The sequence below is a fragment of the Terrapene carolina genome, unplaced genomic scaffold, assembly GCF_002925995.2.
Source record: "Terrapene carolina triunguis isolate 2854851 unplaced genomic scaffold, T_m_triunguis-2.0 Scaffold210, whole genome shotgun sequence".
Lineage (NCBI taxonomy): Eukaryota > Metazoa > Chordata > Testudines > Emydidae > Terrapene > Terrapene triunguis.
In genome coordinates this window covers 30,160,512-30,174,676 of record NW_020664561.1, presented here as the reverse complement: position 1 = coordinate 30,174,676, position 14,165 = coordinate 30,160,512, and the positions used below count along the sequence as shown (strand labels likewise).

At 37.3% G+C, this 14,165-nt stretch overlaps 1 protein-coding gene across 5 annotated transcripts in view; it reads right to left on the bottom strand.

The window, feature by feature from the left end:
* The window catches only part of LOC112108480 (collagen alpha-1(XI) chain), a 221,790-nt gene that overhangs the window by 26,134 nt on the left and 181,491 nt on the right, over positions 1-14,165 (bottom strand). For all 5 annotated transcript variants that reach the window (XM_026655480.2, XM_026655483.2, XM_026655482.2 and 2 more), the window contains 5 exons: positions 12,708-12,761; positions 11,994-12,101; positions 11,741-11,794; positions 11,392-11,445; positions 6,931-6,984 (listed from right to left, as the gene is read on the bottom strand). In XM_026655480.2, coding sequence (XP_026511265.1) covers positions 6,931-6,984; positions 11,392-11,445; positions 11,741-11,794; positions 11,994-12,101; positions 12,708-12,761 — 324 coding nt within the window. The remainder of the gene's footprint in view (positions 1-6,930; positions 6,985-11,391; positions 11,446-11,740; positions 11,795-11,993; positions 12,102-12,707; positions 12,762-14,165) is intronic.

Sequence of the window (14,165 nt, the reverse complement as noted above, 5' to 3'; positions counted from 1 at the left end):
ATGGACACAAATCTGACATCAGGAATCATAATACTCAAAAACCAGTGGGAGAACACTTTAACCTGTCTGGCCATTCTATGGCAGACCTGCGGGTGGCTATCTTAAAACAGAAAAACTTCAAAAACAGACTCCAACGAGAGACTGCTGAGCTGGAATTGATATGCAAACTAGACACAATCAACTCAGGGCTAAACAGGGATTGGGAATGGCTGAGCCATTACAAACATTGAATCTATCTCCCCTTGTAAGTATTCTCACACTTGCTTCTTATCAAAGTGTCTGTACTTGGCTACCTTGATTATCACTTCAAAAGTTTTTTTTCTCTTACTTAATTGGCCTCTCAGAGTTGGTAAGACAACTCCCACCTGTTCATGCTCTCTGTATGTGTGTATATATATCTCCTCGATATGTTTCACTCAATATGCATCCGAAGAAGTGGGTTGTAGCCCACGAAAGCTTATGCTCTAATAAATTTGTTAGTCTCTATGATAATTTGGTGCCTCCTTGGATGCCACAAGAATAATTAGCATTATGAAGTACTTTTCATCTCTAAAGCATTTACAAACATTAACTGCTTCTCCCCACACACCTGCAGTGTAGGACAGTTTAATTATCCTCATTTTACAGATGTGGAAATTCAGTGAAATTAAACATCTTGGCTGAAGCAAAGACAGAGCATGTATCAGAGGGTGTGTGCTGATTTCCGTCAGGATAAACCCTGTCAGAAGCTCCTGATGGTAGGAGAAAAAGTAGCCACAATATCCCCTCCACAAGGGTTGGGTACCATTCATACAGTAAATGGTAATTGCAGGTGTGGAGGTATGTCCAGGGCAGTGATTGGGCATGTCCACTTAGCTGCCTCTGCTAAAGGTCTTTTGTTGAGGTTGTTCTTATATATTAAAATAAATAAATAAATAGAGCAGATATGTAAAATATACAGTAAGTTATTACTGCCTCTTTGAGGCCCTTTTTCAGTAAAGTACTTAAGCATGTCCTTAGATGCTTTTCTGAAGAGAAATGGATTTAAGCACCTGGTTAAGTCCCCTACATGTCAATGGAACTTAAGCATATGCTTAAATTTCAGCACATTCTTAAATGCTTATTTGAATCAGGGCCTGATTCTACTAAAAATATTAATCCCTGCTTCAACCACTTAGCATGCATTTCTATTTGCACCATGACATTTACTTCTTAAAAATGCCTTTTATTTCCACCATGTAGGCTACAATGACTGAATAGAAAAATATAATACTCTGAAATATTTTATTTAGCTGCTGCTAAGCTCCTTTCAGTAAGAGAATATGAAACTGCTCTTGGCTTTATACAGCTGAATGATCATTCTATGCTTTTAATGGCACAAGTTGTCCAATCTACCAGTACCTTAAGAAATGTACACCAAAAATATCACAAAACTGAGAAAAATATACATATTGGACAAATTACAACTTAATCTTCTTTCTACCTTGAATAATAATTAGGGTATTCTCCTATGTTTATACCATGGTCACTCACGATCAATCAATATTAGCAAACTACTCTGGGCTTGCCTAAGGAACAGTAGAAAATATTTTTGGACACACACCTTTCATTTTGGAAATACTTCCATTCCTCATTAGAGCCTGAGAATTTGAGATTGTTGTTTTTTTTAAAGTAGGTGTTTAAACTGATTTTCCCCATATATGTTTAATAATTCTTCCCTAGGTTTAATCATAATCAAATTTCTTAGAAAAACTTATAAACAGGGAAGCAATTTACACTAAATAAAATTTAGTTTGTCAACTAAATGTCCCTGGATTATAAAAATAAAGAGGGTGTGCAAAGTCTCATTGGATGGGATTTCCAAAAGAACTCAGCATTGTCCTAAATCAGCTGTCATTGGAGTCCACACGACTTTTATCATTGGTTTCAACAGAAGCAGAACCAAGTCAATATTGAGTCATTTATTAAAAATATATTGAATGGGTGTGACTTTCTAATCAACTGATATTTTAGGGCAAATAGCTTGCCTCACTCCTCTCTTGTTGTGCATAATCTTGGAAAACCAAAAAATCTGTCCATTCAAACCATGAAGTTGCTGCAACTGAATGTTTCCATTGCTAGAGCTGATGTCTCTAATTTTCTAAGCAGTGTGCCCACAAATTCATGCCAGATTTACATGCACAATTACTATGATTGCTTGCACAATAACTATTTAAATGTGTGAAGATTTCTGAACGTACATTTATCTGATTTGATAAATGCACACAGTTATGAAAATTAGAGCCCATAACACATTAATAATGATCTAAATAAATTAAAAAGCAACTAATGCATTCAAGAACATATTTAATCATTTTTACCAACTATATAGATGACTGCCATCAGTGTACCACCACAAAATGTTCTTGAAAATGAAATGGTGGTTAGTTAACTTAGTAAATATAGAATATTACTACTGTGAAAATAAATGTAAATGTAATATTTAGTTCTGAAGACACACTGCTGTCTCATAAAAACAGCTACTCTACCTGAAGCTGTTCAGAACTGCATAGTGATATATATCTCTATAGCTTGAGCTCAGAAAAGTAACTTTAATGTGCATTTGACTGTATTAACTAGGACACTCACTTAGAATCTTCCATTATTTGGTCAGCCATAGACTGCACACTTTCTTCTGCTGAAGACTTGACCAAAGTGAACCAGACCTTCATTGTGTCCAAGCTGGAATAGTGCAATGCACTTTTCCTGGCAATGCCCACAAAAATCTAGGGATCTTCAGCTGTCACATCATGTTGCTGCACACTTCTTAATATGTATTGCTCAGAAACAGCACACCACTCTGGTGCTCCAAACATTGCACTGGCTAGCTGTTCTATTCCAGATCCAGTTCATGGTGCTGATTCTGAACATCAAAGGCCTTAGTGTGCTAGTGTAGTGCTGACAGACCCTGGTCGTCGGTGGGTGGGATTGAAACTGGGGCCTCTGGCTGAAATTCGCCAGGCTGAAATTCACAGCCGCTGGCCCTAAATTTGGAACTCCCTACAACCAGAAATCAGGAGCTGAAGTCTTCTAGGACACAATGGAAAACCCATCTTTTTGCATATGTCCTTGCCCAGGGTATTTGGGAGCTGTTTAACTGGGGCATCTCCTAAGGAACCAATTTAGGATTGATAATATTAGGATCCAGATTTTTCTCAAACTGAGAAACCTAAAGTCATCTCATAAACATGATTTACCATGACTGGACAGAGAAATCAGATTCAGGTAAATCCCTACCCATCCATTTTTTCAGCAGAAAGAAAACATGTTAATGAAACAGGGAACACAGTGTTTGATTTGGAGGGAGGGGCAGCAGCAGTAATAAGTGATTTGGGGGCAGTGACGGAAGTGATTTGGGGAAATAAATGAGGAGGAAAGGCAGGGATGGGATTTGTGAATAGAAGAATGTGACTGGAAGGGAAAAGGAGAAGATGCGGGAGGCAGAAAGAAAGAATGAGAAGAGGAGAGAGCCTGAGTGTGAGTGAGATGCTGAGATAAACCTGTCATAGGGCCATATAAGAATGTGCATAGATGTGAATGAGTGGTTGAGTGGGGAGGGATTGATCAAGGAAGGGGGAGTAAAGGAATATTGGGAAAGGGAGGCCAAATGAGGATAATGGGTGAGAGTGATGAATAAAGAATGAGAATATGTAAATAGAGTAGATGAAGGAACCACACTTAAGTATTAAATGCAAGCTTAGACTGCTTGTCATTTCACAGAAAGAAAAACAAATTAGAGGGAACATTGTTTTCCAGTGATATGCGGTCTTCTGGCCTCAGCTCTCCACCTTCCCAGAGAGCAGCATTACTATTGAAATGGCATTGCCTCCTAATCAGGAAAATAGGATGTTTGCCAGCACTTCCTGATGAAGCAGATTCTACTGTATTACTGATTATGTTTAGCAAACGGTATTTTTAGTTTTTTTCTCTAACAAAAATATGAAGCCTCAAGTCCTACATTGTCTCCTTCAAGTATAACAGCATAGAATTCTTTATAACCAGCAAAGTTTCACACATTCATGTAATCTAGAATCTGCTGCTACAAAGTAATTTCCTAGAGAATTCAAGAATGTGATTACCTGGCAAGAGTAATACATAGTTATTTTGTTCTTTGTATGAACACTAAATTGGAGTTGTGCCGTGCCACAAATTAGAAATGGAATGATTGAGTTTGTGTTTTTACTCTGTATTTTTATCTAAACACAATCACACAGTATATTTATTTTGCTGAGAATAAGTGATTGCCTTTCACTGTAATAAATCAGGAAGTTGTAATCTGGTGTAGAACAAACATATTAATTGTTAATATTCAATGAAGCCATATCCCAGTTCTTCTGATTTTTAATGCTATCATAATCATTTGCAGCATTATAAATGTGTTGTAAATTGGTGGTGCAAATAGGTAAAACTAATTAAGCATGTCAGTTCACTCAAGCCTATTAAACAGACCAATTTAACTAATTTTTTTAAACAGCTTTCAGTTTACGTTTAATGATACCATCCTTTTTTTAAGTGTAAAAACTGCATCTAATTGCTTTCTGAGGAAGATCTACAGTAGTTCTGCGAGTATAACATTTACAGGTTTCTATTAGCTGCATTTGTAAGGCTTGTGAAGCTTCAAAGACCAGGAATAATAGGATGACTTCATATGTTACAGAAATGGATTTTAAAGCACAGAAACTTTGTTGAAGTTCTTATTTTGTATCAGATGGTAAAAACCTAAGATCTCTTCAATAACTCTAAGTGTGGAGCTATTTACACACATTACATTGTAGGAAGCACCATAATGGATCAATCTATTGATCCGCCTTGTTCAATATCTTACTTCAGAGGGAAGGTCATATCCTACTTCCCCCACCCTTATGAACCTGGCAAATTTGTGCAATTTCTTTCTGCCCCCAGTAGGTGATGGCAGATGTCCTGAAGCACGATGCCTTGTTTTACCCTTTTAGTATCAGCTTTTAGGCATTTTTGACCTCTGCAATATTTTTCTTTATTCACAGATCTCCTACGCAGTATGTCTGAGAATACCAGCTGCATAATATTCCACTTCAAATAGGTGACTCTACATTGGTGTGCTGGCAGAGCTTATTCAATAGTGTATTTGAATGCAGATTTTCAAATATGGAACATTATTTTAATGGTTTAAGAGAATACATACGTGTTTGTGACAGGGTACTATTTGTAGCGCCCTGGTCCTTCAGATTGCTGCAGCACTGGGAATACTGCAGGCTAAATTGAAGCCAATTAATCAATTTCCTTTGGAGATTACTGACACTTGGGTGGCAATTGCTGGGTTCATAGGGCAATTGGGAGGATACAAGGGGGAGAGGGAACAGGAAGCAGAGGGGAGCTCAGAGGGTGAGTGTGGACTGAGGAGGGAAGGCTGTGTAGAATCTTCCTCTTGCTGTAAGTCTGTAGTATGCTGTTATAGTTTGTAAGGAAAAAATAAATATATACATGGTGAAAAGGGAAGAACCTGATCTGTGTTTGACTGTGAGGCCACATGAACTGGGCAGGCAGTGTGGTACACTGCTCAGTGACAGAGGAGCCCTGTGACAGTGTTACTATACAATATAAAGCGGGTGAACTATTTTGTTACAAAAGTAGTAAACAATATTGATTAAGCATTGAGAAACTAGCTGAATTCATTGACATTCGTGTTTTAAAACTGATTCAGCTGAAACTGTACCGATTCTCACTTCTACTGCAGGGAAAAAAAATGCTACCTCTGAAAGCTGTTTCTTACTTTCTCAGGAAGTAACACATTTGGGAGATGGAAATAAGGCCATTCTGAGATAAGGATATATGAGCTTGACTGTCCCTTGTGTCTATGTTCTGCTCAGTGTTGGCAAGAAGGGGTTCTTGGAATTTGGCCAGCCCCAGCATGAAATAAAACAGCTGGGTGCTGCTCTCACTTACACCGCTGCTGTAAGGTCCCTAATGTTTCAGGGGCATTCAAAAATGTGTGAATTCATGAAAGTGTGTTAACAGTCAAGAAAAAGAAAAGATATTAAACCATCCTCATTTTAGTAATCCCTGTACCATGCAGCAATCTCAGCAACAGTAGGGGAACCTTTCAGATTCCCATTTGTTCTTTCTGGAGAGTTTTGCCTTTAGCTTATGAGCATTCAGACAATCATATTTTTAGAAGATAGTTTACATCTTCTCAGAATTGCAGCAGAATATACCAGAGTTGAAAGAAAAGAAGTTAATATTACATCAAGAACTAAAAACATAATAGTTTGCTGTGCTGAATACAGAAACTCCTCTTAGCTCTCAGAAAGATGTTACACAAACACTATTCTGGCTGCTGTGCCCATTCTGGCCAGACTGTGATGACCCATGGAGGGGAATAGCTGTAAGGTGTTTCCCCTTCTTCCCCTCAGCATATAGACTTCCCACAACTGAAGCCCCTGCACTCTCTCAAGTGCAAGGACTGCTCCCTGCTAATATTCACAGAGAGGGGGCAGCGCCCTAGCCCCATTTCTCCCCCTATCTACATTGGACATTGAAGCTTTCCATCTATGGACAGGCTACAAACTATTATGGGCTGTAGCAATGGTTTTGCTCCTCTTGTCTTGGTACCAGCATGCTCCAGGAGGCACTGGGCCTCCTGAATTTTGGGAAGGTGATATGCTTTTCTACCCCTGATGTGGCTGTGAGGCACTGGCCTGCAATCAAGCCAGATATAACGTCTTTTTCAGCACCTGCTTTTCTTTACTTTCTCTCCTGATCATCTTTTCATATTTCTGCTGTTGAACAGTGAAAAGACCCAAACTTTTAAAAGCTAGAAACAAAATATAAAATAGCAATAACTTTGGTAACAAGTGCCTGAAATCCTGTTATGGACTGATTAAGACACAATGTCCTGACCAGAGAAATGTACGTAGACAAAGACAGAAGACTTACTCTCTTCCCAGGAGGACCAGGTGGGCCAGCTTCCCCTGAAGGACCTGGTGGACCCTGTAATTGTAAACGACCCAAATTACTATTTCATGAATCTTGATGAATGTCATTAAAGAGCAAAGGTTATTGACTTTCTTAAAAACAACAAATATATGTTGCAATACTACAGCGCCTTTCATTGGACAATCTTAAAGTGCCTTGACAGTAGGTTAAGATCAGACAAGTGTGTAAAAATGACACTTCCTTTCTCCGCAAAGCTCTTTCCTGGATCAGGGTCCTGTTTAGAGTGTTACCAGCTCATGTTACTGAACAAGACAAAATTGTACTGGTTTTTTTTGCTCCTTTAGCAACAGCAAATCATCCCAAGCCAAAAGGTGGGTGCACAAAGAACAATACAATAGCATAACATGTTAGCTTACTGTCTGATTCAACTAAAAATGAGGTTATGTGCTTCGATTGTCTACACCCATGTACAGGTTTCTACAGTGATGAAGCAGATCAGGTTGTTACTGAACTAGGCACCACTGATGTTAATTTCATATTCACTTTCATTATAATTCAACTACTTTTATTGCTTTTTATATAAAAGCAAGCATTTCATGGTACATAATACTTTGCATAAAATGAATTGTTAAAAATGAAGGATTAATTTAATCACTGATGTAATTCCACTGAAATCACTAGAATTATAACCAGGGCCAAATCTAGTTCAACAAATTAATATGCATATGCCAAAGAGATGTAATACTACATTACTTTTTTTTGTCTTGGCACTTAGTTTTTTAAAAAAATTCTATAAATCATATAGTGTTGATCAGAACAAATATTTACCACAAAAAATAAACAAACAAAACACATGTAGGAAACCTCTAATTAAATAATATAGGAAATAAGGTAACATTAAAAAAAGCACTGGGCTTGATTCTAAACACTGAGCTATGTCTATGTCTAGAAACTACAGTGATGGGATTAATAGATACACCAATGACAGACAGAGATGAGTGTCTTTCTTTGAAAGAGGAAGTAAGCCCTCATGGGAATTTTCAGTAAAAAAACAAACCAGTTATTTTAATCTGTAGGGTCCTGATCTAATTGAAGACAATGGAAGGACTCCCGTGGAAGTTAGATTGTAGCCCAAGCTTGGAATTTAAAAAGTATCCTAAAGGACTTAGTTACTCAAATTCCATTGATATTCAGCACCTAACTCCCTTAGGATCTCTTGGAACTCATGGCCAAGATACACCGCAACATGAATGTTTATTTTAAAAGAAACCTGCATCACTAAGGGAAGAAAACTTTCTGAGAAATCAAGTCTACTTTTTTGTTTAGATACATGACCTCATGTAAGGCTTGATCCTATGTTCACTGAAGTCATTGGCAAAGCTCCTATTGACTTTAATGATGCAGGATCACGGTCTTATCTATTATGTACTCAAAATCTACATGTAGATTGCATGACAAACTGTGATAAATTGGATGCTCATAAAAGTGGTATTTAACTCTTTCAACTTCAGGTTAGTTGGTTCTATGAGTTATAAAGATCACTGCCACTAAAAAAAAAAAGTTTACTTTAAGAATGGCCATACTGGGTCAGATCAATGGTCCGCCTAGCTCAGTATACTGTCTTCTGACAGTGGCCAATGCCAGGTGCTTTAGAGGCAATGAACAGAACAGGCAGTCATTGAGTGAGTCATCTCCTGTTGTCCACTCCCAGCTTCTGTCAGTCAGAGACTAGGGACACACAGAGCATGGGGTTGCATCCATGACTATTGCGGCTAATAGCCATTGTTGAACATGTCCTTCATGAATTTATCTAATTCTTTTTTGAACCCTGTTATAATTTTGGTCTTTACAACATGTTCTGGCAATAAGTTCCACAGGTTGACTGTGTGTTATGTGATGAAGTACTTCCTTTTGTTTGTTTTAAACCTGCGGCCTATTAATTTCATTTGGTGACCCCTGGTTCTTGTGTTAAGTGAAGGAGTAAATAACACTTACTTTTTCACACCATTCATGATTTTATAGACCTCTATCATATTTCCACTTAGTCATCTCTTTTGCAAGCTGAAAAGTCCCAGTCTTTTTAATCTCTCTCTATGGAAGCTGTTCCATACCCCTAATATTTTTGTTGCCTTTCTCTGTACCTTTTCCAATTCTAATATATCTTTTTTGAGATGGGGTGACCAACACTGCATGCAGTATTCAAGGTGTGGGTGTACCATGGATCTATATAGTATTATAATATTTGCTGTCTTCTTATCTTTCCCTTTCCTAATGGCTCCTAACACTCTGTTAGCTTTTTTGACTGCAGCTGTGTACTGAGTGGATGTTTTCAGAGAACTATCCACAATGACTCCAAGATCTCTTTCTTGAGTGGTAACATCTATTTTGTCTTTATATTTGGAATGATGTTTTCCAATGTGCATTACTTTTCATTTATCAACATTGAATTTTATCTGCCATTTTGTTGCCTGGTCACCCAGTTTTGTGAGATCCCTTTGTAACTCTTCACAGTCTGCTTTGGACTTAACTATCTTGAGTAATGTTGTATCGTCCGCAAATTTTGTCACTCACTGTTTACCTCTTTTTCTAGATCCACGGTGATTATGTTGAATAGCACTGGGCCCAGTACAGATCCCAGGGAACACTGCTATTTGCCTCTCTCCATTCTGAAAACTGACCATTTATTCCCATCCTTTCTTTCCTGTCTTTTGATCAGTTACTGATCCATGAGAGGACCTCTCTTCTTATCCCATGGCTCCTTACTTTGGTCAAGAATCATTGGTGATAGATCTTGTCAAAGGCTTTCTGAAAATCCACTGGCTTACTCTTGTCCACGTGGTTGTTGATCCCCTCAAAGAATTCTAATGGATTGGTGAAGCATGATTTCCCTTTACAAATACCATGTTGACTCTTCCTCAACAAACTGTATTCATCTATATGTCTGAAAATTCTGTTCTCTACTATAGTTTCAACCACTTTGCCTCATACTGAAGTTAGGCTTACCCGCCTGTAATTGCCAGGATTGACTCTGGGGTCTTTTTAAAAAAATGCTATCCTCCAGTCATCCACATTAGCTATTCTCCAGTCATCTGGTACAGAAGCTGATTTAAATGATAGGTTACATACCACAGTTGGTAGTTCTAAGATTTCATGTCTGAGTTTTTCAGAACTCTTGGGTGAATAGCATCTGGTCCTGGTGACTTATTACTGTTTAATTTATCAATTTGTTCCAAAATCTTCCATATTGACACCTCAATCTGGGACAGTTTCTCAGATTTGGCACTTTAAAAGAATTACTCCAGTGTGAGAACCTTCCTCTTATCAACTGCAGTGAAGATTGATGCAAATAATTCATTTAGCTCTTCTGGCTCAATTTATAACCTCTCTAAGTAGGTGGTTACTACCCTCATAAATGTTAACCTAGAGATTTTTTGAAAATATATTTTCAGACTAATTCATCACTACAAATGTAACAAGTCTGGAAGAAATATTGAGCAACAATGTTCAATAGGAATTTCTCCCATCCACCTCTTTTTCTGTTACTCCACTTAGCTTAGTACGCTGAATGCTTCTATTAGGTTCCCATTAGCAATAATGAGATAACTGCCACATAAATGGCATTTATGTGTATAAATCTCTCATGTAGTGATAGCTGAATAGATTCACCAAATGGGAATGCCATGAGACCTATTGGATAACATTGTAGGACTGAACAGTTTGATAAGCTATTTGGCATGAAGAACTAACATTTTTAAAAGTACTTGCTTAGTCTCTTGAGTCAGAAATGTAGATGCAAATTTTCTGAAGCTTACAAATACCCCTTCCCCCTGCCAGCGCACAACCTAGCTCCATCCATTTCTTCCCTCTAATTAAAAATCTCCCTTTCTCCATGCTGTGGTGAACTATAGCATGGATTTCCCCTCTCAGACCCTTTTGATGCTGGAAATAAGGCTTTCTAAATGGGAAATTCTAGCCTCTTGCATCACAAGGTTAAATTAATGAAGTTTAATATATGCACATCCATCACACAAGAACTTATTTGCGTAGTAGGCTCAGAGTCCTGATGGCACTTAGCTACCGCAATGTTATCCACCTTAGATTTTAAGACTTGTGCTCATTCAGCACACAAACTGAGGGAAGTTATATAGCTATTATTCCCTCTCAGACTATAAATGACTCCATTTTTATTGCTTCATATTTTACCACAAAAAATGTGTCCACATTTGAAAAAAATGGGCAGCACAATAATACACAAAGACCTACTATGATTTGTGTTCTGTGTGGAAATTAATTTACAATATACAGTGAACTATAAAAGAGAATTTATTTAGAAAATAATTTTGAAAATATCTGCATTTATAGAAAGCTGACCTTTTCTACTTATTTAGCAGAAGCTGCTTTCTTAGCATGGAGGAATACAGAGCACAAATAAAATAAAAATGTTAGCGACAGCTAACTTACAGGTTGACCAGGATCACCATCTTCTCCTTTCTCCCCACCAGTACCATCTTGACCCTAAAGAAATCCCAGGGAGAGAGACACAGCATTTAAATCAGTTGAATTTTGAAAAATAGTCTGATTTATGGTCTCACCCATAATGTATGTTGTTTTTCAATAGGACATTTTCTTGAAAACTTACTATAAAGTTTTGGTAACATGAATTTAATTTTAAGATTCTGAAACCAAAAGCAGCCAGAAAAATACCTCTCCCAGGGCAGATCTCTTTCCCATTGAAGTTAAGGAGAGTTTTACTTTTGACTTCAGTGGGAACCAAGATTAGGCCCTAAATCTAGTTTGTAAGAATACTTACAGCAGGGCCAGGTTCACCAGGGGGACCAGGATCTCCGGGGAAACCAACAGGGCCCTAGACAAATGGGAGAGAAAGCAAGGCTGAAGTCATACAACAAGAAGTATGTTAAAAGTCATTACAAAGTATTTCAGTTAGAAAAGCACAATTGTATAAACTCCAGAAATGCATATACAATCCTATAAAAGTGTTAAATAAAACGATGCGCTGTTTGGTGCAATAATGCCCTTATTTTTAAATTAGTAGGCTCACTTACTGGATTACCCTTAGGCCCATCATCACCTGGAGGTCCTTTGGCACCTGGAGGTCCAGCAGCTCCAGGTGGACCAGCCTCACCTTTTTCTCCCCTTTCACCTTTTGGTCCCTGTAAACAACATAAAAATGTTAGCTTTCTGGAACTAGTACACCCAGAATATGTAAGAGAAGGAAGATCTACAAGTTAATGAGAGAGAAAAAGATGCTCTGAGATGTTGTGAAATTTTATTATAAAGGCTTGTCTTTGGAATAGAAATGGGACCCAAATCAACCCCCAGATTGGAACACCCACAGATCTCAGGACAGTTTCAGATCCTCATCAGCATGAAGATATTGATGCTCAGGCCCATCTCTAGTTTGGAATGAACTTTTCCACTAACAAAGAGAGACAAATCTATCTGGAAGAAACGTATTGATGAAATACATAAACTTGATTGTAAAATACACAATAAGCTTGTCAGAAGAAGAAATAAATGTTATCTCACACAATTCTAAGATTCCTTTTGTCTTCCAGTTGATATTATACAAGATGTGGGCTATAGCTGAAAGCAATTTGCATTTCACAGACATGAAGAAAATATGAAGAAAGCATCTGAGACTCCAGCTGCATAAAGAATCTGATTACACAGAACCTGAAATTCCTTTAAAGAAAGTTTTAAGTAGGTAATTTATTGTAGTAGAATAATAGTAATTAAAACAAACAAACAGTACTCACGCCTGGGCCAGATTCTCCAGGAGGTCCAGGGTTACCAGCTTCCCCAGGCTCACCCTATAAAAAAACGAGTGCAAATTAATGTCGTACTGGCATTACTGGTAATACCCCCCTGTATTTACCTGTAATTATTATGACTTCTCTTATAGTTTGAAAACTAGGCTCTCAGAACCTGCCAACAGTTATGCATGCGAGTAACTTTACCCATGTAAGTAGTCCTACTGCACGCAGGTACATGGACTTACTCACATGTGTTTTTGCAGAATCGGGGTATTAACTATTTAGACAGAGATTATCAAAGGCACAAACTCAACTTTCAACGGGAGCTGGAAACTCAACTTTCAACGGGAGCTGGAAACTAAACTTCCCTATGTCCCTTTTAAAAATCTCCCCATTAATTGTCTCCTTTTTTGTCCTTTTTTCCTAATCAGAGAAAAGTCAAACACATACATTGGTCATCTGCATCTTTCTTCCTGGGAGCTATGTTTCTGGAAGCAAATCCTTACAAATTAGCAAATACTAACTGAACATGAATTTCAAATGATTTTAGACATTAGCACTAGTGTTAGTACTATAATAAATAATAACAAAAAGAATAAAATAATAAACACCTAATAAAACTTTCACCAGAGGCCACAAAGGCACTCAGTGTTTTATCAGTAATGGGAATTGTTAAGTAAGCCAGATGGCTTCTAAGAGGACACCATATACAAACAATCTGCTCAAAGTAAAAGATTACACTGTATTAAGTGAACATTTAAGTTAATTTATCCTCTTTTTGAACCAATGCACAGTACTGTACATGTCAGGTCTGTCTTTTCAGCCACTCCTTTTAAAGTGTAGTTATGAGTGATTATTTTCTAGTTCAGTGGACTGTTAAATAAACTTCATAGAAAAGTAGCTTGTTACTAAAATGTTCTGTTGTTAATAATGCCCTGAATATACAACTCTCTGAATGTATAACAGAACCTTTTTTCTAACTGTTGGCAAGAACTCAAGAAAGAAATGCATATTTTTACTTAAAAGATTTCTCAATTTAACTGTCAGTGTGTGAAATTACTGACATTTGTCTGCTCAGAAATTAAAAAAAAAATAAAACTAGAAAAGTTCTCAATTTTCTCCAGTAGCAAAATTAATACTAAAGCTAAAATACCTTCTTTAAAACAACTATGTGCAGTACCGTGCCCTACAGGAGAAAGATTATATTATTCTGTTCACTATTAGAGCCAATTAGATCATCTTCAGTTCCTCAGCTCCTCAGAAACAACTTTAAAATGCCCTTGGTGAATCTGGCTTTAGAAATTGTAGTGTTTTATTATGCTTGTTACTTAAATTTTGCAACAGTCTAAAATCTTATTGTTTTATTTGTAGTAATGATCTTTCTTAGGTACTTAGGATTAAGTAGGCTTCTGCAATACAATATTTATACTATTTTAAAAATAAAGTTCTGTGAATTGTTCA